General features: G+C 40.8%; 4 protein-coding genes across 6 annotated transcripts; 1 reads left to right on the forward strand and 3 right to left on the reverse strand.

Annotated features, from left to right (window-relative positions):
- The first annotated feature begins 1,102 nt into the window (after window positions 1-1,102).
- LOC110973866 (NLR family CARD domain-containing protein 4-like) lies at window positions 1,103-9,375 on the forward strand. Of its 2 annotated transcripts, none has more exons than XM_087145062.1 (6): window positions 1,103-1,289; window positions 2,288-2,440; window positions 3,514-3,864; window positions 4,647-4,762; window positions 5,060-5,123; window positions 5,375-9,375. In XM_087145062.1, exons 2-6 carry the CDS (start codon window positions 2,395-2,397, stop codon window positions 6,712-6,714), a joined length of 1,917 nt encoding a protein of 638 aa, XP_087001188.1. In that variant the 5' UTR covers window positions 1,103-1,289; window positions 2,288-2,394; the 3' UTR covers window positions 6,715-9,375. The 2 variants fall into 2 exon arrangements, with proteins under 2 accessions (XP_087001188.1, XP_087001187.1); XM_087145061.1 differs by having other exon boundaries at window positions 1,104-1,289; window positions 4,626-4,762.
- A 17-nt stretch (window positions 9,376-9,392) lies between these two features.
- Window positions 9,393-13,033, reverse strand: LOC147797025 (uncharacterized). Its single transcript, XM_087145133.1, has 5 exons — window positions 12,561-13,033; window positions 11,984-12,245; window positions 11,495-11,760; window positions 10,811-11,228; window positions 9,393-9,953 (listed from the first exon to the last, which is right to left on the reverse strand). The coding sequence occupies exons 1-5, from the start codon at window positions 13,031-13,033 to the stop codon at window positions 9,693-9,695; spliced, it is 1,680 nt and encodes a 559-aa protein (XP_087001259.1). The 3' UTR covers window positions 9,393-9,692.
- A 2,289-nt stretch (window positions 13,034-15,322) lies between these two features.
- On the reverse strand, window positions 15,323-19,248 carry LOC110973941 (transmembrane protein 45B-like). The gene has a single exon (XM_022225200.2). It carries the CDS (start codon window positions 19,055-19,057, stop codon window positions 18,179-18,181), a length of 879 nt encoding a protein of 292 aa, XP_022080892.1. The 5' UTR covers window positions 19,058-19,248; the 3' UTR covers window positions 15,323-18,178.
- A 519-nt stretch (window positions 19,249-19,767) lies between these two features.
- Window positions 19,768-23,780, reverse strand: LOC110973865 (transmembrane protein 45B-like). Of its 2 annotated transcripts, none has more exons than XM_022225044.2 (2): window positions 23,650-23,780; window positions 19,768-23,143 (listed from the first exon to the last, which is right to left on the reverse strand). In XM_022225044.2, exon 2 carries the CDS (start codon window positions 23,113-23,115, stop codon window positions 22,249-22,251), a length of 867 nt encoding a protein of 288 aa, XP_022080736.1. In that variant the 5' UTR covers window positions 23,116-23,143; window positions 23,650-23,780; the 3' UTR covers window positions 19,768-22,248. The 2 variants fall into 2 exon arrangements, with proteins under 2 accessions (XP_022080736.1, XP_022080738.1); XM_022225046.2 differs by lacking the exon at window positions 23,650-23,780 and adding an exon at window positions 23,376-23,605.
- Between the last annotated feature and the right edge of the window lie 323 nt (window positions 23,781-24,103).

Consider the following 24,103-nt stretch of genomic DNA (forward strand, 5'->3'; position numbering starts at 1 on the left):
GAATTTCTCACCTTTTCTCAATACAGACTGCAACACAGTAAACGGTATGGAGAGAAGTTTCCTTTTTTTCTTCAGAAAGCGTAAAGGTTGGGTTTTCCTTTTTCCTATGTATAGGTCCAAACGGTACAGGGTTGAATTTGTCTTACCACTTTCTTTTTACATATTCTAAAACAGTAATCAGTGAACGGTTCGTGGTTTGTTTTGTTTTTTTTTCCCATCTTTTCTTCCCTCTTTCCTTCTTTTTTTTTTCTTTGCACAAGTTGAAAACTGTAATTGACAGGACAAAATTGCCATGGACCATATACCGCAAGTAATGTACGGTACGGACATGCCACCGGTGAACATTGCGTGCCGACTAATAGAAGTTCGGAGCCCGAGTCTTTTCCCACCCAATACCGTAAAGTGCAAGGGGTAAATAATTTCTGTTATATTTAGAATCTGAATGCGAGATCTCTTCTAAATTGGCTAACAATTCCTTCTTTTTGATTTTGAAATGTAAGAAGAAATCACATTTTGTAAAACCATAGAAATGGAGGAGAACAGGTCAATGGAAAAACTTCCTGTAAATGAACGCCCAACTCACATTTGGGAATACCCGTGTCACGCCTCCGCAAAGCTAGCCTTCATTCCAAGCTCTTCAGCTTCACTCTGTGCGCCACCGAGTTCTTTATGATTCCGTTACAAGTTTACACGCCGAGTTTCAATACAAAGGAGAATGGTTTGGTACACAAAAATCACTTATATTATGTTTGTGGTGTACTGGACTTTATCAGCACCAGCATCAAATTCATTTTTGGGATGTTATAATTACATGTAGTGAATGGTTAACTTGCAAAAATTATTCATGGCAAAAACTGACCTCTTCAATGTTTTCAAAAGTTGCTTACGGTGGGTATGTGACCCAGTCCCGCTTTTGTCAAGGAGGCACGATACCCCAGTCGTTGCTATCCTGACCGGCAATGCAAAGTTCAGACTTGAATCGAAACTATACACGTAGTTGTTTTTACAAGTGGCGATTACTCAGAGATGCTTGCGCGTGGAACGATATGGGGAATCCCCATGTTAGACAGGTGCCGATAAGTTTGCAGCACCGTTTTAAACGACATTGGGGTTGGGTACTCCACACAATTACGAATTTGACAGCAGGGGAATTCCAGTTTGTTTTAAGGGTTTTACCTTGATATAAAAATATACGGATGAAACTAAGTTGTTACATTCAGACTACCAGTCCACTGACCACAGCTAGAGGAGTGATCTCCATAACTTCGGATCTTTGTGAGCTTTATGAGGTAAGAATTTCGGTATTATTGGCCTGTTAAGTTACTAAATTTAATTACTAATAGTTTCCCTACCGGATTGTATGCTTGGGACCCCCCCCCAGTTTTTTGTCATTTTTATCTTGCAAAACTGGTAAGTCCTCCAAAAGAAAAAAAACAAAAGGCAACACTCTCTTTAATGCACTGACCCTGTTTTTTGGAAATTTCAATTAGTCAAGTGTGAGGAAATTATTACTTTCTTACCGATAAACTAGCCATGCAAATTTGAATCAACCAAGTGCCATGTGTTAAACCACTCACAGTTTCCCATCATAATTTCCCTCAAAACTCAATCCCTGCCCATTTTTTTACATCAACCCTATAGTTATTGAACATGTCATAGTCATCTACCAAAGTGAATTCAAAAGTTAAAATGTAGCTCTCCCCTCTATTATAGGAACGGGGTCCCAAAATTTACAATCACCCTTTCCTTAGGTCTACCAACTTGAAATCCACATTACTTGGGACCACAGTGGATACCATGGTCAAGAACTTTTAGTTTCAATCCATGAAGGACAGTACTTTCTTCAAATAAATTTGCCCAAAGGCCATGAGAATGGAAGTTTTAGATTTGGGTCTGGAACATTTTGGAAAAACGTGAGGCATTTTTCATTATTCATTAATTTTAGCAACCTTCCTCTATGATGTAATTGCAGTCTACAGGTAGGCCTATGTATCAGAGAATTTAATCTTTCCCATCATAGGTATACGATAGGTTTGTTAAGGTAAGCCTATGCACATTTTATACCATTTTACTGCTGCTTTGTGATTTAGGATTTGTTTTGATAGCCTTTTTCTGTAAATAATGAATTTTTTGTAAATAATACATTTTTGGGCGGGGTGTTTGGAGCATGTGGGCGGTGGACACATCAAAAACTTTCATCCTTATGGCTTAACAAGTTTGTTCTGTTCTCTGAAATAGAACCAATGAGCCTCCCTTTGTCATTGGAATGCCTCTTTGTGTCTTACAGATCCTTTGCTGCCACGTGTGATACTACTCAAAAGGGGTGGCTGGACCTTGTGATCTAGACACAAAAGAGTTCACTTTTTAGACACTGCTGTGCAACCCTGAATAACCATGGGTGTGGCTGGAAAAGCGAAGAAGCTGTGTGTTCTTTTGTTGGGTAAGTTTCTGCTTGTCAACACTGAAAGTTAGGTTGTGGTGTACAACAAAGTCCTTTTTGATCTGTCATGCTGACTGAAATTTTAATGGGTTGCACTAATAAAGGATGACACACAACAGTGGCATTGCCCCCCAAAACAAACGATGTGGCATGTTGTTATTGTTCTTTGTCATTTCTTTTATTGCATAATGGTAAGAAGTGACCATCTTTTGCTAACTTCCCCGGTAAATGTTCGTCTTGTACAAGAAGGGACAGTAGTGGTATTGTTTGTACTGCTGAGTTTCAATCAGATTTTTTCAATCTGAATAGCCGAGGTGTTTTAACAATATCTCCCAATGTGTTTGTGCGTTATCAAAGTAGCACATAAATGTACATGTGTAAAATGTAACAGAAAACAAAGAACTTCCTGTTTGGCAACACAGACAGGAAGATGACCTTGAGGTTGGGTAATCTTGGCCTCTTTGATGCGTAACTTTTAGGCAGTCACTTTCATTGTGCAAAAATAAGCTCCAACAAAATTTTTTAAATATGGCATTGGCACGTGGTAATTTATTAACTTCTTGATGTAATATTTGGAATGGTTCCTGACTTGTGTGACAGATAAATGCAGTTTTTTTGCCTCATGCAGTCATGCCTTTGTATTCTTTTATCTTGGTTGAAAACAGAAAAATATCTGACTTGAAGGGGCAATTAGGGCAGGGCAAGCTAGGGCAGGGCTCTCGAATGACAGGGTCATTTGACAAGCAAGTCTCGGTATGCCTTCTCCCATCACAACCTGAAGTTAAAAACAGCCTTTACTAAATAAATCTTAAGGCACTCAATATTTGTTCAGAATCAACTGATTTCTGTTTGGGGGTAGACTTTTCATCAGTATTTCAACACAAAAATTGAAACATGTCAAACAGAATTTTGTGCAATTTGGAATTTCCGCAGTCTGAAGCCTCTCAATCTATGAACAAAAGGGCCATGCACCCTTTTTTTCTTTCTTGCAGTTTCCAACTTCAAGTACCCTTTCAGTATAAGTACATGCAGTACACTGATTTTGAAACATTATGGCCATATTCTTTACACAGTCTGTGAGTGCCTGGTAGTCTTATTATCAGCAGAAGCTGAACGTGTTGAGTTGCAACAGGATGAAACTGGATATGTGCCATGTCCCCCCATTGCCAACAAAGTGTTTAACATCAGCCAGATACAAGCAGCATATTGGTACAAAGAACTGGCTGCTAGACGATTTCTGATTTCAAATTATCTTGGAACCATCTACCTGGGCAACAAGTTACCAAGTGGAAAGTACGAGCTGCATGAAAATTTCTCTCTGGTGATCAATAATGTCACTGATTCAGATGGGGGGGCCTATGTATGGCAACTCAAACCAAAGGCTGGCGCATTGACGGAAGGAGTTGTGAACGTCACCATTGTTGGTGAGTGCTGCAGTATTTTACTTTCTCTTATGCTAAATTGAAAGACATCAATGACAATATCAGAGAATGGAGTCTGAGGATTTGGGAGGATTGGGTTTGAGGTAAGAGATGAGAAGCAGACAGAAGACATGTATGTTAACATTTCTTAAGGACAACAAAGGCCAGAGGCAAAGAGAATTGTCTAAAATTTTTGTCTGGCAAAAAAAACCCCACCTGACCAGAACAAACTTTAACCCTAACAGTCCCCACCCTCCTGTGTTGGAAAAGGCAGACTGTTAGGGTTAACCACTGTGGGATGACATCATGCAACCCTAGATGAGCTGCATCTTTAGGTTAGAACAATAAAAATGTTCAATGTCAGCCGTACAGTGTGTATCAAACACTTGACTTTAAAGCTAATGTAGCATGCAATTAAAACTAGGTTGGACTTTCTAGGGTGGCACACAGTTTGTTAGGGGAGCACCAACAGTCAACAAACTCCAGCTTGCTTGATACAGGTTGTTTTCATTTCAAAATCTCACATTGAGTGAGTACCAACCTCTGCTGGGGGGTTCCCCTCCCTTACATCCCCTGTAGCTATGAAATGTTTCAGTGACTACTGTCTCAAATATTCCTGCATCAGATGAGATGCAGATGTCCATTTAATCAGTGTCATCTTCTCCAGATCAAGAAAGAGATGAGACATGTGGCAGTCTATGGCCAATGTACTGTTTAATTGTTCAAGCCAACAATTTAACTGTTGTTTGGTTCCTGATTGACAGCACCACTAGAACCTGTTATAGGTCCAGGACCAAGTTCTCCAAGCCAACAGTCTGATGGTCTCCATCCAGGGGTTATTGCTGCCATTGTTATAGCTGTTCTGGTTGTTATCATAATGTGTGCTGTGCTTGTGTACAAGGTTTGTGTCCATCACATCTCTTAGAGTTAGTCATGCCAGGTCCTAAAAAATTGCCCCCAAATTCTGTTCAAAATTTGTCTTCCCTATACATATATATAAAAAGACGCTATATGTGCCGAGCATGCTAGTAGAATAGTCAGATGTTTTTTTTTAAATAAGCTGTTGATACAAATTCAAAAACTGATTACCATACATGGTTGATTTTACATACCAAAACAGTTATGTAATGTGAACGTACATGTTTTATCGGGAAACTAGCAACATTTTTCATGTTCCTTTTCTTCCCTTACTTTGCAGAAGTGGGGAGATAAACGGCAATACAGGAGAACTCCCGAGAGCGACCCAGAAAGTTCTCTGAAAGGTGGGGGAAAGTATTACATTCAGTTTGAGAACATTTTTCCTATCTTTTGGGAATGTTACCAAAAGCACCGTTTTCCTGTGTCAGTGTTATTAAAAAAGTCACATCACCAGTTTGAAATTGCTGTGGTTGACACTTAAACACTAAAAACATCCCATGTAGCTGGCAGTAATGCTTGTCAGAAAATTAAGGTGTGGAAGAATTTACACTCATGGAACTTTGAAAATTACTGCACTTTTTGAATTTTTTTCCAGATATAGGTGAAGAGTTTTTGAATCAACTGAAAACATATTACAAGGATGAGATGAAAACCACCCCCATTCATACCACAGAGTTTTCCAAGACAAGGGCAACTGAGGACATCTTTGTCTTTCCAGACATATGTCACACAGATGAAACTAAAACAAAACTGAACTCGCTTGATGATCTGATTAAGTTGTTGCATGACAACCACCATGTGGCTGTCGTGGGAAGTGCAGGATGTGGAAAGACCACATTGATTGGAAAAATTGGTTATGATTGGGCAAACCATGGCAGATCTTCCTTCAAATATGTGGTAATCCTTAGGATGAAGGAAATCTGTGGTACCTCAGGTTTCTTGGAGGCTGTTCATACGAGGCTCCTACCCACAAAGTCTGAGATTCCCAAAGGGCAACTGAAGCATCATCTGGAGAAACATGAGAAAGAGTTGCTGATCATAGTTGATGGTTCGTGTTTGTCTTCTAAAGAGTTTCGTTCGTCAACTCCCCATGATGACTGGTCATTGAAGAATTTACTTTCTTTCAAGGCACTCAGTAAATGCTCACTGCTTGTAACTATCAGCGGCCATCAACTTGAGCAGCTTCAGCGCTACTCCAGCAAGTACACTGTTGTCAAAACAGATGGTTTCTCTTCTGAGAACATTGCTGAATACATTGGGAAGTCCCTTGGGCCTGGTCAAGAAGCACAAAAACTCACTGAAACAGTTCGTGCTTCTGAGATAATAAGTTCTCTTGCCAAATCCCCAATCATGCTGCAAGTACTGTGTCGTATATGGAAGGACAACAAAACTCTCCCTCAACAGATAGCGGCATTGTTTGACAAAGCAGTAGATGTGCTGGTCCAACACATTTCGTGTGAAGATGGCTCAGCTTGGCAAGATTTTGATAGGCTTAGATCAAGTATCGGTGAAGTTGCTCTGACAGACTTGCTGGAAGACCAAGGAAAAAGGTCAGAGTTCTCCCGAGATGCGTTTCCTGATGGTCGTGCTCTAAAATTTGGATTAGAGATTGGAGTTTTGTTGGAAGAAAGCAACAGCACTGGGGAGAACCAGAAATCCATTGTGAAATTCTCAAGAGTCTATTACCAGGAATACCTGGTAGCTTGCTATTTGGTTCATGGCAGTGGCGGAGAGACATGTGTGAGAGAAAAGTTCTTGCCAAAGGTAACTTTGGAAACTGTACAAAAAAATGAAAGGCTCATCCGGTTCTGTTGTGGAAAGAGTGGCAATGCTAGATCAGTGATCATAGATCACCTCAAGGGGCTCAGAGACAGTTGTGATCAGCCGACCCAAAAGCAATGGTTGTCGAATTTCATAAAAGATCTCTGTGAATGAGAAGCCTGTACTAGATCATTATTGCAGTAGCAAATGATTTATAACCGCATAAGGAGCGGTCTTTAATTCTCCTGTTACTCCATGATCTCACTTCTTTGGATCTATACCCAATAGATCCTGCTTAGCCCAATAAGCAAGTTCAGTTTTCCACCAGCAGTTGCACCAAATGAAGCATACTATAAATTATTTGGGATGATCAATCTACGTCAACAAGATTGGCCAGGTTAGTGTAGTCATGCATGTATGCCAACTTATAAGCATTGAACATGTTCGAGCTGACTTGATGTCAAATGTTTTATCCTGAATGGCCTGGCCGTATTGAAACCCCATAAGTAATAACTTGTGCAAATCCTTCACTGATCTATAGACGCTTTTTTCAATCTTTAGTGGTTGAGTACCTATGTCATTTTAGAAACCAAAATGTATTCAAAAGCCCATGTGACAACTGAAGCATAGTCAATACTTTCATAGTTTTTTCTGTTTGTACAGCTGTCTCTTTCTCAAAGACTAGATGGGTTATTGTGAAGGATCCAGCATCATAAATCTTTTGAGATAACGGGGGAGATGCACAAATCGCCAAATATCATGAGACTTTCAGCAAAAACACTGTCGTGGCTAAATTTAAAGCTAAAGGTGTGAGTTACTGTTGATACATTCAAAGACTATTAAAAACATATGCATGAAATCAGGCCATGATAGTGGTAATGTCTACTTGTAGACCAGGTGCCCTAGGCCAATTTCATAGAGCTGCTTTAGCACAAAATTTGCTTAAGCGCGATAAAACCTCACTTGATAAATCAGGTAACCACCCAAAACTCCATGTGATGTATATTGTTTGGGGATTGTATTTAGCTGTTTTGGGTTAAGCATGACAATCAGATACAGTTTGAGCAGGTAACCTTTGTTTATTAAGCAAAGTTTTTACCACTTGAGCAAATTTTGTGTTGAAGCAGCTCTATGAAATTGGCCCCAGGAGGTAACTTTATTTGAATACAAACATTAAGTTGTATATATGGGCACAGGCATGAGAGAATTAAAGCACAGCAAAAGGCATGAGAGAATTAAAGCACAGCAAAAGGCCACAGAATGAATCTCTTTGGCAAGTGTGTGTTTAGTCCTTAAGTGGTAAGTGTTTTAGTCTTAAATGTGAATCTATCTCATGATGATGTTACGCTAGGTAGTAAATCTGTTGTTACTTTTGCATTTTTATTCTGTAAAGCTCAGTGACCAGTAGTACATTATGGAATTGTGCTACATAATCACTTGCACTATTATTTTATTTTTCTATGTAATGATGAATCCGCTGAAATATCACTGAAATTGACTTCAAACTATTTTTGGACAAATAATTTACAGAATACTTGATCTTGGAAATTTAGGAATAGGTTCTAAATTTACAGAAAAAATAGACCCCTAGATTAATAGAAAAATAGAATGACCCATATCCATTGTGATGTGGTAATTTTGGAACAAGCTGGCAAAAGTAGGTGTATCTCGTACTTCACAAATCTGTCTTTGCAAATGATTTGTTAACTTTTCAATTTGAAATTGCTTGATGGGATGTTTGGAAACTTTTGAGAAAATAGGATGGTGAACATCCTTTTTATTGATTAAAGAGTTGTATATTTTGCATTTTTTTGTGTTTGTGGCAGTATTTGATCACTGACCAGTAAAATGTTTATTACCCGTAAGAAAATATGCTGGACTTTATTTCACAAAATGTAAATATTATTAAACATGCACTGACACAAAAGCAAACAAGCTTGATTAATGAATTATTTGACTATTTCTATGTATATCTAAAGTAGATAAATTTAACATTTTAAATAGAATTTAAATAAATGACTTAGTGATGGATAGTTTTTGTGACTTCTTTAAACACTTATAGTGCAAAAATATCCTGTATAATAAGTATATTAACTGCGTGCACAGTGATTGGGCGCTAGCTATCATGTGATGGACTATGATATGTTTTACACAGTACACAAAACCATGTACATTTAAAGTAGATAAAGTATTAACAGTAGTTATAACCAGTTGTGATGCAAGTGAATTGGTATTGGAATGACAGCAACACCTCAGTTCAAATATCTAATCTTGGCCTGTTGAATTGGAAGTCAAGTCAACATGAGCTGCGAGTTATTTGGCAAGAGGATGGGATTTGGGGAAGGGACAAACATGCATGATCAGAGGAAGGAGAAGCGTCAGAGATTAATCGTGTGATCAAAGTAGTATCAGATGTATTGTGTGCGGCACCACATAAACTACAATGCCATGTTGTTAATTTTTCCAACTGAAGGCATCATTGTACAAGCCTAGAATGGTTTAGAAATGTTACCTTTTGAGGTTGTACAGAAGCAGTTAATGCATTGTCACGTGTTATTGTAAAAAACTGCATGATTCTGTAAAGAGAAATTTACAGGAAAATGTTACTCAGAATTCTCAGAGCTGCCATCCAAGTGTAGATTGTACAAAGGAACTGTAGCAAAAACTAGTTAGTATCAGGTAATTTTCTGTCAAGTTTAAAGAGTTTCAAGCTTAAATTGCACATTTTATGTAGATGTAAAACAATATGTTGAGAGACTGTTCAATCATGATAGAGGCTCATGGTTAACATAATAATAAAATGAGTGGCGTGCTATCAAGGAATAATATGCCAAACAGTGTGCAAAATAATGTGTCCCTGAAACTGTTTCCTGGCGTGGTTAACAGGTGCCCAGGCCTTTTTTTAATACGCTATAGGCTGTTTTAGATGGATCCCAACCCGAAAGGTAAAAATGTGGCCATACATAAAACTTCAGCAACAAAAAAACATTTTTTCAGTATAAATTTTGTCTGCTGTTTAGCCTCAACATCCCCCTCTCGATTTGGCCCCAGCCATGCATTCCCTAGATGTGGAAAAACTACACAAATATTCCGGATTTATAGTTGTTACACTTCAGACTATCTACCCAACCCCTTCCCTGCCCCTCATTCCATCACTCACGCAGTGCGGTCAACCCGTTGGTTGGTGTGTTCTGCCCACCTCCCGGTCGCCTGTGTATCCGGAGGTGTCGGTTGAGGTTCCCGGACTGGCTGAAGGAGCGACAGCAGACGCGGCACTGGTACGGCTTCTCCCCCGTGTGAGTCCGTCGGTGGTTGCTCAGCGTGGAGCTGTCCGAGAAAGACTTTGAGCAATAGGTGCAAGGGTAGGGCCGCTCGCCAGTGTGTGTCCGCATGTGGGTCTTCACCGAGGAACTCTGCAGGGGCCGAACGGGAATATTAAACTGTAAAAAATTAACTGGATAAAATTTTCTTCGGCTTCAGCAGTTGGGCGTATGGTCGTGCTAACTGCGTGTGAGAGGAACCACCAGAAAATTACGTAATACACGTACATCACACAGAGAGTAATGTTTCCTCGCTCAAGGCATTTAGTTTCTTGTGGTGGCCTTGAGGAGACACTCAAGTTTTCTTTGCAATATTTTCTCATGCAGCACTGTTTGCATAGCAGTTACAAATTCATTTAATCTCAGATTTGTCTGTGTTTACGTAGAAATGTAACTGCATTAAAGTTCATAAACATTACATCACCAATTCTTTAAATAACAGATAGAAATGTTGCTGCAAACTGCATTCTTATCTGAAATTATAATAAATAACTTGAAGAGTCTAGCTTGACGTTTTGATCTTCAAAGAATTCACAAGAGGAAACAAGTTTCAAACAACTGAGGGAAAAAATGTACAGGTTCATAATGTCAAAACGTCCGCAAAGGTAGTTGTGAAGTCTGATGTCCGATAAGAGCCACTTTATCAACTCGGTCTCAAGTTAAAACGTCTTGCCTGCGCAACCAGTTCAGCTAAATAGAGCTTCTCAAACCCGATCTCAACAATTTGCATCAAAGCAAATTTCCTGGGCATTCATCAGTTAATCACAATTAAGCATAAAGCCAAAGGGACATCATTTTATGATTCTGACAAGGGGAAGGTTTGAACCCGAAGTATCTGTTTCTTAGCAAAATAACGCAAGAATTGTTCACACTTTTTAACCGTTTGGAACAAACTGGATGGCTTCTCTGCTTCGTCCGAGAGATAGAGCAAGCAACAGTTTTGTACCCACCTGTGAGAAACTGCGGTTGCACACCCTGCACTTGAATGGTTTTTCGCCGCTGTGGATGCGCATGTGAGCGGTGAGATTGGCAGCCTGCGAGAAACTCTTCCCGCAGAGCTGGCAAAGGAAGGGTTTCTCGCCATAGTGGCATCGCAGGTGAGTCCGGAGGCTGCTGGGACGGGTACAGGACTTGCCGCAGATATGGCACTTGTGGCTGTGCGGGGACTGGTTGCCGTCTTGGTTGTTCCTGATGTCGCTGTTCTTCAGTTTCTGCTGCTGGACAGCGTGGGTGATTAATGTTCCACAACCTCTCTCCGTTGGCATTATTTTTGCGCGCCCCAGGTTCTGGGGTTTGGGCACTGGCGGAGGGGCGTTCACGTTCCATCTTGCACTGGTGAAGTCATTGGAGAGGTTATCGCCAACGGGTCTGCGTATGTTGGAAATACATGTATATCATGCGAAAAGATGACATATTAAAGATAACTTGGCCTTGAACCAGTTGCGAGTAAAATGACTTTCTCTAGTGTCAGAGCGGATTCTGGGTAAACTTTTACTGTACATAGTAAACTCAAGTTTATTCCAATCGAGGTAGGCCCATTCACATCAAAGTGGTTTCCCTTATTGCCTCTTCTAAGTCAGGTATCGGGTTTTTATTTTGTTTGTTTGTTTGTTTGTTTGTCCGTGTTTACCTACCTTGTGTAGTACCATGAACTGGACGAAAAGTCTCTTCTGTTCACTGCTGGACTGCCCGCCCAGTAATTGGAATTGATGGCTTTGGAATTGCCGTACATGCCGGTCTGGTACCCTTCCACAGCATGGTGGCGCCCGGATCTGGAATCGGGTTCTGGAGCCGGTTCCCTGGTCGATGGCGGCGAGTCGTCTGCCTCTGCTGAGGACAAGATATGACTGATCTCTTGGTTTCGCCAGTACCAAGAATGCAAGCTGTCCTTATTGTCCTGCTGGAGGAAAGAATTGATCGGTCAAGTCTCGATTGTTTTTAGGCTTTGTATTTCCTTGTGTCAGAACTTAGAAATAATATCTCGGATTAAGACGGTTTCAAGATAGCATCATTTGATAAAGATCAAAATTTATTGTCAACTGAAAAAGCACAACACGAACTTTATTCCTTATTAATTTTACCTCAAACGTTATACATGTACTTTGAAAGAAAGTCGTAATTACTGTGTGTCTTGCAAGTGTTAGTACATCCCCATCGTGTCGGGATGGAGACTCCATCTTGACGCACTGAGGAGCATCTGTCTTCCCTTCTCCGTAGTCAACCAGATTAAGTCCTTTCAAACCGCCTGACTTAGACATCGCCGTGTTGAGGTGGACTACTGCCGCTCGCTTCATAGACAAGAGGGTGTCAGCCGCGTCATTGTCGGCAATTTTGAACCGCTCTCCGCCTTGTAAGATCTTGGAGTCTATCCATCGTGGATCAAAGCTGGAAATAAGAAATTAACGTAAATTCGCGTGACTCTGTGAAATTCATTGGCAGATAGGAACCTGTGTTCTTGGTTTCAGTGAGAACGCAAATTTGTTATCGTAAATGCAGGACCTATCGAGGTAAGCCGGTTACGTTTCGACCGCTACTAGGCATCAGGTAATGTAAATACAAGCCAAATATCGGGGAGAAAATTCCATGACATTTATTTTAAGTCAAGACGTCCGTTTCGTTTAAAAGACATGTGGAGTGTTTGTCTTTTGTTTGCTTGTTTCGTTTGTGTCACTGTTTTCGTCTTTGAAGGAAATTTCTCACCTGTACTGGTCGCGGTCCGTGGTTGGTGGTGCTTGCATGGACAGGCGATTCTGTGATACCGAAGGCGGGAAAGGCCGCAGTTTTGTCACATCTCTCGTTCCAGTTGCGTTGATCATTACTGTGGACTGCCCCCTCTCTGGTGACGTTACCCCTCGAGCCACCTCCAGCTTACTGAGGGTAATATTCCCTCCGTTCACGCTGGAGTCGCCACTCCACTGAGACCCGCTGCCTGAGAGCTCCATGTCGGCGCAGGCATCGCTGGCTGCGACAGAGGCGCCAGTCGCCGGGGACAACTCGTGAAGCTGCTGATGCTGCTGTTGTTCCCCAGGGAAGGACCCAGTGTGGTAGTTGGGAGTAGGAGCAGGGTGGTGGTAAGTCGCGTGGACTGAACTCCAGAGTTCAGTGTAACTCAGCCCGGTCAGGCTGTGGTAGCTCGGCGTGCGGGCTGCCGGAATATGCTCTGTGCTCTGCATCTTCTGGCAGGCTGCACTTTTCCGGAAAACGGACATGAAAAAAGACAACAACTTACTGCAATCCGTTTGCTGGAATGATTAGGCTATGGACCAAAAAATGAGGAAAAGTGCGAACCTCAACTTTTCACGTGTACAATGTATAGTATTACGATTCTTGTTCCATTTCAACAAATCCCATGCTTTCTCCTGCTTTTATTCCTAATCAAAGTCTTTCAAATTGTTTCTGTTCTTAATTGAAAAAATCACAAAGTGTAACATTGAATATGGGATGTAGGCAATTTAGTCGAATTTCAGAAACTTGATAAACATTTCAGAAAAGTGCATCCCATGGGAAGGGTAAACATCGAATGAAACCTGTTCAGGATCAGGATAACTAAAAGGTACTCACATTCGAAGCAGAAGTCCACAGTGTAATTAGACCGGCGAAAGATGTCAACGAGGCTTTCAGAGGTACGGTCTCCGAAATGCTTCGGCTCGGATGCCCAATTTGACGTTTCGCTGCGGAGTTTGCGGTCTTTTGAGCCTTGGCTCAGCGCGTGTGAGGCGCCTCCTGATTGGTCTAGGAGGCAAACTACGCAGCCCGAAACGTCAGGAGATTGGTGGAAACCCTACGCGAACCTCATTATTTTCCGTACTGACGTGAGACAACTCATTATAAAGTCCTCGCCTGATTACAAACTCTCATTACAACGGATAAAAAGTTCAGAACCAATCCCCATTCTCTTGTTCTCCAAACTATCTGTTTCTGTTAAATGAGACGTCTGAAAGACTAAGGACACTGAGATCTTGAAGCGGTGATGGGACTGTCAGTGCAGTGACGCCTGGACGACGTCACTCGTTATGCTGCAAGTACCCTAACTTCTGTGGTGTTTTTTTTGGGGGGGGGAGTGAGCACGAACCTCTTTGTTTTGGACCAGATGAACCCCCTTTGCTTTGGTATTGATTAACCCACTCTTCCCATGACAGAATTGAATGACAAAGAAGCACTGCATTTTTTGTTTTTAAACCTGTGGGGGAAGACAACCAGTAAAACATTAATCGGTTTCTACCTAATGAAGCACTTGAAGTCAAGTCGTCATCTTTTCAGACCATTTTCAATATGGTGAGACTATGTCAACTCTTATAAGGTGACAGCGTCTTTTTTTTAAACGTTAATTCAAGGCATTATTTTTTTCTCCAGCTCCATGCGTTTGGTAACAGGTTGTCGATGGGGAAAGTACTTCATAAAATTTGTAAAAATTAAGAAAACGCAATTTTTTTTTTAAACCTCACCTCCAGATCTTCAGACGCATCCCTTGAAGCCGTTAATTAGAAAGTTGTGCTTTTCTGTTCAAATTTGGGACCCCAAGTCGATCCAGTCAATTTTCGAATTGGCGAATGTGGCCATGGAAGTAGTTTTAACCGCGCATCCACAAGACCCCCGTTGTTTGTGGCCGGCCAACTGGCCCGCAGAATGTAGGCCTACTTTCGCAAGAAAGCTGCCAATCACGGGCATGCTGGGCACGCGATCGCTGTCATGTCGGGCATTGTACGCGGCAGTAAAGTATCTAATAATGGTGTCGTCAGCCTTTATGCGCCTCCCTCTGTGAAGGGATTTAGAGACCCTAATCCGTCATAACGCTAATTGATAATCTCGGGCATTGTTGATGTCGTGATGGCTTCACGATGGGCATCTTTTGGCAGCAGGTACGGTCTGGACAGGGCGACGGACAGACGAGACAAACGTAGGGGGATACGATTAGGCCAGTGGCAGTTGTTTGCAAACATGATGGACATAAGGATGGGTCCTAATTTGACCATCATTATTTAAGGACGCTAATTACGGACAACGGTTTGGTCATCAGGTATATTTCGCCTAATGCTCAACACTAACAAGATCACTTCTTCTTCGCAAAGGACTGAGCAAACAAAACTGAACCAGTAAAACTGATCTCGATCCTCGCTAGAGCTCAGGTGCAATGCGATAGCGCATTCGTTCAAGTTGCGTACAATCTGCGTTTCTTGGAAATTCGCACAATTGGCATCAGGCTATAATTTGGGAGTAATTGAACAGCCCCCCCCCAAAAAAGGAAAAAATAGGCCCATGATCTGTTGATAGTAGTAATGTTTCACAACTTTCTTCAATGCATCTTTTCCCTCTCCCTAAACTGCACAAACGAGCCACAAGAGAGGTACCCGTACCCATAATCCACACATGGACACACTCCATTTACTTCCGGGGATGGTGATACAGGACAAAAGAACAGTTTCACAAACTCATTTTTAAATATAATTGGCACCATCATAAAATCCAGTTCACTTATTCAGTTTTAATGTTAACACTTTAAGTAGCGCCAAGTTGACATACGATACACAGTACATGAATATATCCCTTCCATTAATGGATCTTCACTTCCTTACATTAATATTTTAGCATCCTTTAATGCCTTGTCTTCCTCTCGATGCTTCCAAGCCAATGATGGTCCAACACAGGACAAATATTTGGATGTCAGCTAATCTAGCTCCACGTATGTTTCAGAGGGAAATTGTTCACTAAACTACGCATGTCCCGTTTTTAGGGTCATTTGCATGCGAAATGCGGTCCATGGGAATTCGTGCCAGGCAAACAGCTATTTCATTTCATGTCTTATTTTCACTTTTTGGAAATAAAACTTCCTGCCCAAAATATTTCCATAAGGCCTTTTCCTAACGTGTTTTGTGAAAATAAAATTGAGAAATAGTAGCAGAGTAGTCAAAAGAAGTGATTTTTGTGAAAAAGCTTTTTTCGTGAGCGGTAGGCTGTTTACGTTTTGATGCGATTTTGAAGGCTCGAAACAAAGATTTCGAAGATCATTTGTGATCATTCGTTAACTTTGTGCAAACGAAGTCTTCAGAGAGAAGGCTCAACAGAGGATAGGCAAGTTGCTAAGGACATTTCCGTATGGTTCACGAGGGTCCGGTCAAGTAACCGCCACGCACGGTCGAAGTCGTTAATTTCCACACGCTGAATGGGGGCGAAACATACGTGGCTCAAACACCATGCAACAACCTGCTTCTAATTAAGCGCTTACGTTTAAAATTGTCGCTACGAAGCTCACAAAATAGCACTCTTGTAATGTCAGGCTCAAACACAGAAATAGTGACACTGTGACAGTAAAACCATGCAACATGTCATAAACGTACACAATACATTACAGAGTTGTTGGAACATATATCTTAGCGCCCCGCAAATATGAATAATACATGTACACATTTCATCAGCTACACAAACGGCACTATTTTAGGCAAAGGAGTAATACACGTAACCTTTACCGTGTTCAGCCTTTTTACTCGATGTTTCACACGTATGCTAAATGCCTTTTCACAAATCAACCTCTCAGTTGTTTTACGCTCTGCCAACTACATGCACCTGTCAATAACATACTACGCTTTAAAGAGGCTTTTCTGCGACCATTTGAGTGACCTACAATTTAAGGCGTAATTACAAACTCCGTGCCGAATATATGTGTCTGGTGAAAAAAATAATGATTTAACTCATAGTCCAGTGGTCTTACAGGGCAACCAGTCAACCAAAATGACCTGTTGGAACATTAATACTTTGTTACTCAGCGACACCAACCATCTTCTAGACCACCCCAGACAATGGATTAATTAACAAATTTAGTGAAGTCAAACTTGAGGGTTAACACTGGACGTTATCAACGCTCTCTGCTTATTTGCAAATGCATCATTTCAGTCATCCCCAAATTCTTTGCACTTTATACAAGATTCTGCAGAAACACATAAATCGACTTTTACAAGCAGTTTCGTTTGAGAACTGCCATGAAGCACTCAAGCTGCTTGTGTTAAACATGGATAAAATCTGGCAAACTTGTGGCATTACTATAACCATAAACAATGCATATTCTTTCAGTGGCATGATGATAGAGTTTGTATTTGACGAGTCAGCGCAATTAAAACTATTTAGAATAATACGATAAAAGAAAATGAAATCATGTATAACCTTTAAAATATATATATGAAATATTTCCCATAGAACAAATATTCGTCTACGACTTAGAGAATGTATCTTTGATAACTGTAACCTTTAATAAAATCAAATATGTTACTTCTTGATTAAACTGTCTGTCTTCTGATAATATTGTAACTAAAAATACTATTCAAATGGTTTCAAAGCACAGGAAGCCGAAAGCAAGCCTTCGCATTTTTATATCTGAATCATCAAAAGGTTTGAAGAACATGATGCTTAAAAATCGAGAATGCTACTTAGCAGAGTTGACTTGATGCTGCAGATTATGAAAAGTGGTGTTTAACCCGAGTTGTTGTGCTGTATAATAGTGCTTTCATAACATACAGTTCAACATTTGGTGAAGTTACTGATCATCCTCAAAACTGAATGCATAGAAATGAATGCCTTACGTTTACACTACTTCGTTCATACAATTTACAACCCGAAACCTAAAGTTCCAATTTTGACATCTCATCAGGAACACAACAGGTTGCCCAAATTTTCAAAAACTGCTTCAGAGAACCACCCATTGATGAGAGTAATCTTGGTCAACTCCAAAAAAATCAGATCAACGACTGTTATCTGAAGAACTCAATTACAACTCAGCATCATCTGACAAATTATGTCAGGAAGTTATTAAACAAAACTTAGGGCAAGCAGGCTTTCAGTACAAATTGTATTGTTTTGAACAGTATCTTTTTAAATTTTTAAAAATTACTAATAAGTCTTTGGCAAAACATTTTGAAACTCAACAAGCTTCCAAGGAAAACCTTGACCTTATTTTCTAGGGCAAGTCCAGACTGTTTAGCAGGTCCAATATGTTTGTGTACAGAACTAACCATACTCATTCTCTGGGGTTTTTATTACAGGAAATCAAACATCCTGTCACTGAGGAATTTTATAATACATTTTTGAACAAAACTCTTGTACTGAGCCAAAACTACCTCTATCACATACTGAGACAATTTGATAACGGAATTTCACTCAGTGCAGGTAAGGTTGAAGGATAACATCATAACTGTACGAAGAACATGTATTTGAGAGAGCATAATTAGTTTGAAATGAAAATTTAGAATTTCATAACTCATCAATCACAGGCAAAAATTGCTAAATTTTATAATTTGAGTGAATTCATGCTTTACAATTTTGTATGTGAGCTACTTTTGAAATAACTCATTGTCAGAATCAAGGTTATTTGGTGCACCATTGTCCAGCAATTTTCTGGTACCAAATTCAATGTCGTCACCATCAGCAATGCCATTCATGTTGCGGTAGCGGACAGCAGCGTGTCCGGTGGCCTTCAGGACATGACATGAGATTCCATACACTATCACTATGACAAGAATAGCAACTAGGAGATGCCAGGCAAAAGCTTCCGTCAGAAACATCAGATTGGCTTCATCTTTGTCATCCCAGGGTTTCCCTGAAGGGGGCCAATACAGGACGGTGCCGACCTGAAAGAACCAAGTACCCTGTAAGAAGACAGCAACACAGCGCATGATGCGGAATCGGCCTTCCTTGGGGAAGAATGCTTCACCCAAGGTGAAGACCACACAAGCAGCGATGGCATACACCAGGAGCTTATGGAGGTGGACGTCGATGGAAGCGCGACCCACGGTGTGGAAGTGGAACAACATCCCCTCGACGAAGAATGCCAGGCTGCCCAAAATTTTGGTGTACTTCTCAGCCTGTGGCATGCAGGTCTTGGACAGGATCACGGCAATGCCGTACAGCCCAAAGAAGGTGTACATCTCGCAGTGTTGCCAGACGTGAGTGTAGGCGAACCGGCCGTCTTCGTCATAGATGCCCCACTTCGGGGCTGGATACATGTTCTCTGCAATGAATCCAGCGACACCAGCAAAGACCACAAGGCCACCCTCGATGGGCTTGCTGTGGAGGAATCGCATGATTCGGCCCCGCGGTTGTTGTCGGCCGCCGTCGAGTGCCACCACCTCGTACGCGTACTGAACCATCCACCATATTGCAAACAGGATGAAAAACGAACCCGGAAGGGCATGGCCAGCAAAACTTCCCATGTCTATCAGCTTACCGGCCAAAATCTAGCATCAAATGGCTTCTACTTTGTGCTTCGAGACTGCATTCAAACCTCAAAAGTGAAAAAAAAAACTTTCATATAATGTGTGTAGGATAAATGACGAAGAAAACGTACGTTGTTCTCAACGTAACTTCAAACTTTGTGACGAAATTCTTCGTACATGTACCTGTAAAGTCTGGTTCCCTTGGTCGTTAGGTTCCAATAAACGCGCAAAACAAACGAGACCATGCTTTATTTTAATTTTGCCAAAGTTCAGCGAGCCCAGGCGAATTGTCACGTACGCACTATTTTGCATGACGCGCCACTCCTCAGGCATATTTTTATCGATAAAACTCACCAAGTGGACAAATATTGAGCCCACTTAAGGGATCTTTATAATCAAAATGTAAAAACTGAAAAACATTTAAGCCTCACTCATTTCCAGGAGGTGCAATGGTGCATTTCTGCAGGAAAAGGGTGTAATTTATTTTTTTGTAAAAGGTTGGACATAAATTATGACGAATATTGCGCAAGACGTTGATGAAATACATGGGATAGTGGACATGTTAGATTAAAGAAAATTTCAACAGGTTATGGAAGCATGAGAAGTACTTACAGCTGACAGGTACTAGGTGTGTGGAGTGAACAGGGTGGGTTAGGGTGGCTCTGAACAGACACTAGATACAAAGTCGAGTTATGAACTACATGGGCTTGAGTTATAACGAGGTGTGAATTTTGCCACAGAGCGTGTTCTATTTATTTCACCACAAGACTCCACCAAACTGCCATTAGGAAAAAAAATCAACCCTGTTCCCAATTCTGCTATGCAATTATCACAATTTATTAATTGCATCATATGTTTTTAACTACATGTAAAAAATTCAAATTTATGTTTCAATAAGATGACAATTAATACAATACGCTACATAACTTGCCCTGTACAACCGTTTGGATGAAAGTGCTGCAGTTCAGTACTGTTGAGATATGTAAGAATACACGTTCAGAACTTCAGAAACCTTGAACAATTTAATTTGACACTGGTTTTACAACAATCGGGTCACTGTGGATGGAATGCAGTTTAACAAGAACTAAAGTGGCCTGAGATCCAGAGTAGTCGAACGACGATAAGCTGAACTAGGAGGAGAAACAAGACTTGGACGCCAAGCATAACCATCGTATGTTCCAATGCCATGTCCTGATAACAGCCAAAATTCTATACAGAAATGGACTGAGCCATGTGTTATTTCTAGTTGCAACAACATGCTGTGAACTTCTGTTAATTCAGTTGATAGTTGGTTTCTGAAAAGACACATTTAAATTCTGTGTTATCTCAAGTCGGAGCACACAGTCTACACACAATTTGACATGTTTTGCCCAAAAGAAAATTCGGTTACAGCCGCACTTCTAATAAACATTTCTTGACAACAACTACAGAAAGAATGGGGAAAAAATGCCATCAACAAGTCAAAGCATTAATGAAAGCCAATTAAATTACTGGAATTTTTAAAAATAATGATCGCCCTCTATTAAATTAGCATCCTCAACACCAAATACATGCACAACCAACAGTCTCAGTAACAGGTTGAACAGGTGTCCGGCAATAAGGACAATAAATTCATTAGTTAATTAATGGTGCCTCTATTAATTTCAAGAACACATCATACACCTGCAGTCTTTTCAGTGACTTACATTATCAGCTGTCCATGTTCTGAACCAAATTTCTAGAATTATATTTAGACAAAGTATCTCATATGTACACCTCATACATTTTCCAATCAGTTGTACACATATTTACAAAAGCAAACGGTATTCAAATAAATATTGAAACTTTCATTGGCTTGGATTGAAACAGAAATTTGTGAGTCTGTCGGATCGAAATCATTTGATATGTACAGACTACAGAATTTGGGATATGTTTCAGCATACATGTGCAGTCTGAAACTGAAGATCTTTTTTTCTAAGACAGAATTAATTTATGCAGATATCAATCCTGCACCATTTTACAGCTTTTTGACAACACACACCAAATCCACTACCACTTTGAAACCCAAAATTAACATTCAAGTAAAAAATCACATCCCCACGATACATGCATCATAACTTAAATGAATGCAAAGTGTCACATAGAAGTACATATAAAGATAAACGGATTTGATCAGACTTATAAAATGAATGAGAAAAACATTCTCTTTTGAAACAAGTAGCCTACAACCTTCACATTGTGAGTCTTTTGAGTTTCATTGTCCTTTGCAGATATACAATGAAATATCAAAAGAACAATGCACGCAACCTTAATGTGTACTATGTCAACATTTTATCTATTACAAAGTGTGTAAAGATCAAAGTTCACAGCAACACCAGGAAGTCTCACAATGCTCAATTAAAAAAAAAAGCAGAGAAGGTGAACTCTGCCCACAAAAACTTGTTAACAATTCAGAATTAATGAAATATTGAAGCCAGGATGAAATCTGAGGATTATCATGTGAGTACTAGTATGAAGCGTCCTATTGCCCCCCAACCTCAAACAACTAATAAATCATGCATGTACAGGTACATTACTCTTTCTTCCTAACATGTCCGATTTCATTTTGTTGCCAATTCCAGGTTTGGGTAAATGTTCAATAGCTAGTGCGATTTCATGGAAAATGTAAGGGTTCTAACTCACATTCGAAATAAAGGGTGATACATTGAAGTCATTAGTACACTACGTAAATGTTTACATGATATACACTCTCAGATCAAATGATAAATTTAACGACAGAGCCTTTCCATTCGCATAAGCTTCATAATAGTTTCATTTGTACAAGACCAACCAACATCAATATACTATGTCATACAATTTTGAATTTCAGTCATTCACTGGCACTGCTAGATTTTGCATTTTCTTTGGTCAAGCTTACGCAACATGTATGACATGCTCATTTCTTGTGATCTCATTTTTTTGTACCCGACCTAAAAAAGGAGTCTTCATGAAAATCCCTTCGTTTTTTTTAACACAAAAACTTTGATGGCAATCGAAAAAGCATTCAGGAAGGAGTCAATGATGATATCCATGCACATTAACGCGATGCAAACTGACTTTCATTTGTAGAATCCAATCTAAACTCCATTATGAGATCTTGTGCTTGGTTTTCGGGCCAGATTTTCTTCCAATGACCTATAAATTTTGGCAGCTCTGAGACAGAGGAAAATTTAGTCACTCTCAATGTCTGATCCTGTATGGCCTGGCTGGCCATTGTCCATTAGCTTTGTGCTTTCGAACTCAATTGCTTCAACACCGTCGTTCATGGGCTGGTAACGCACGCCTACACACCCAGTCAGACGTAAGATGCACCTAACCACCCCATAGACGATAAGCATAACGACAATGTCCAGCAGGATGTGCCAGGCGAAAGCCACAGTGATGAACATCATGTTGCGGTGGTCTTCCATATCCCACTGCTCTCCCGAAGGTGGCCAGTACAGCACAGTGCCTACCATAAAGAACCAGGTGCCCTGCAGCAGCGTGGCCGTGTAGCGCATGACCCGGATGCGGTCATCCTTCGGGCACCAAGCCTCGACTGCACTGAAGATGGCGCAGAAGGCAATTGCGATGACCTCCAGGAAATGCAGGCGGATGTCCAAATCGGGGCGGCCGTCAGTGTGGAAATAGAAGAGCATGCCCTCGATGAAGAATGCCAGGCTGCCGAAGATCTTGGTGTAGCGCTCGGCCTGAGGTAGGCAGGTCTTAGACAGGGTCACCACCAGCCCATACACCGAGAAGAACGTGTACATAGTACAATGCTGCCACTCGGCTGAATGTTTGAACTGACCGTCAGCGCCAATCAGGGTCCATTTGGGGGCTGGGTACATCATCTCAGCTATGAAACCAATGATCCCAGCTACCATAATAGTCACCCCCTCGATGGGCCAGCGATGCACTTTGCGAAGGATGCGTCCAGCTGGCTGCAACCGGCCGCTGTCAAGGGCAACCTTCTCATAGGTGAACTGTACCATCCACCAGATGGCGTACAGAATGAAGAAAGCACCCGGCAAGGCATGTCCTGGCCACGTGCCCATGGTTCAAGATTATTGGTATAAATGTAATCTGAAAAGATGATCCGAAATTCAACTGGATAAAACAAAATGGACAGCATATAGTGAGAGTAATCCGTCAATCTGCACGATCATTCAATCTTTGTGAGATCTATTTTGAGCTCACGCTACTAAAAAACAGCCATTTTGATAAAACCAATATGTTATAACCAAGATAATGGAACCAATATAACCAAGATAATGGAAGGGCATCGTTCTTCCCATTGAGGTAGTTCTACATGTACCTCCATGTTCCTCCCGATCAATTACTCCCTGCCATAGCTGATGATTCATTTACCCTAGAACTGTGGGGTCCGACGTCCGCACCGCGTGACCCCACAGTTCTGGGGGGTAGGCTTATGTCTAATGAAGTTTTACGTAAATCGTGGACGCTACTGCTCGATTCACATTGCGCAAAATGGCCATGATTTATTTAGTTCAAGCACAATCGATTCATGATTTTCTGCAATGTCATCTTTCTTCACGAATGAAAAACAAAGCAACAAATTTTCCACCAACCTTCAAATTCCAAGTCGAAATTTTGTTCAAATGTCTTTCGTACGTACCACCCACGAAGGTAACGTTATACACGTACACACTTTGCACACAATTTGTCGCTATATAACGCATTGAGAAGTGCGCCCTCGGTGGTTAATAAAACAATTATTAACCAAATTTTCCAGACTGCGTGGAGTTGTGGCCCGACGCGACACGTAGTGCGTTTCTGTCTTGTGCAAACCCAACAGCGCATCCTGCAATCGATACATTACTTCGATAAATTAAAGTGGGAATACAAATGCACATTTTAGCAAAACACTTCGTGCGACTTCCCCTCCGAAAGGTACCACAGGGAAACCAATTCCGAGGAGCTTTGCAAAATTCAAAAAGAAAAAAATTCTCCCGAGAGAACAACACAACAAAAAAACTTCAGTTTTTCTGTCTTTTTTTAAATGTCCGTTTTCGCTAAGCAATA

This window comes from Acanthaster planci, linkage group LG13, assembly GCF_054643075.1.
Source record: "Acanthaster planci isolate LZ-2023a linkage group LG13, COTS_SCS, whole genome shotgun sequence".
Taxonomy (NCBI): domain Eukaryota; kingdom Metazoa; phylum Echinodermata; class Asteroidea; order Valvatida; family Acanthasteridae; genus Acanthaster; species Acanthaster planci.

Bases quoted from the DNA above. Each gene is read 5' to 3' on its own strand.
- LOC110973866 (XM_087145061.1), top strand. From the start codon at position 2,395: ATGGGTGTGGCTGGAAAAGCGAAGAAGCTGTGTGTTCTTTTGTTGG. The intron at 4,763-5,059 runs GTTTGTGTCCAT...CTTACTTTGCAG, and splicing joins GTGCTGTGCTTGTGTACAAG to AAGTGGGGAGATAAACGGCA. The intron at 5,124-5,374 runs GTGGGGGAAAGT...ATTTTTTTCCAG, and splicing joins CCCAGAAAGTTCTCTGAAAG to ATATAGGTGAAGAGTTTTTG.
- LOC147797025 (XM_087145133.1), bottom strand. From the start codon at position 13,033: ATGCAGAGCACAGAGCATATTCCGGCAGCCCGCACGCCGAGCTACCAC. The intron at 11,761-11,983 runs GTAATTACGACT...TCTTTCCTCCAG, and splicing joins TAACACTTGCAAGACACACA to CAGGACAATAAGGACAGCTT. The intron at 9,954-10,810 runs GTGGGTACAAAA...CGGCCCCTGCAG, and splicing joins GCAACCGCAGTTTCTCACAG to AGTTCCTCGGTGAAGACCCA.
- LOC110973941 (XM_022225200.2), bottom strand. From the start codon at position 19,057: ATGGGAAGTTTTGCTGGCCATGCCCTTCCGGGTTCGTTTTTCATCCTG.
- LOC110973865 (XM_022225044.2), bottom strand. From the start codon at position 23,115: ATGGGCACGTGGCCAGGACATGCCTTGCCGGGTGCTTTCTTCATTCTG.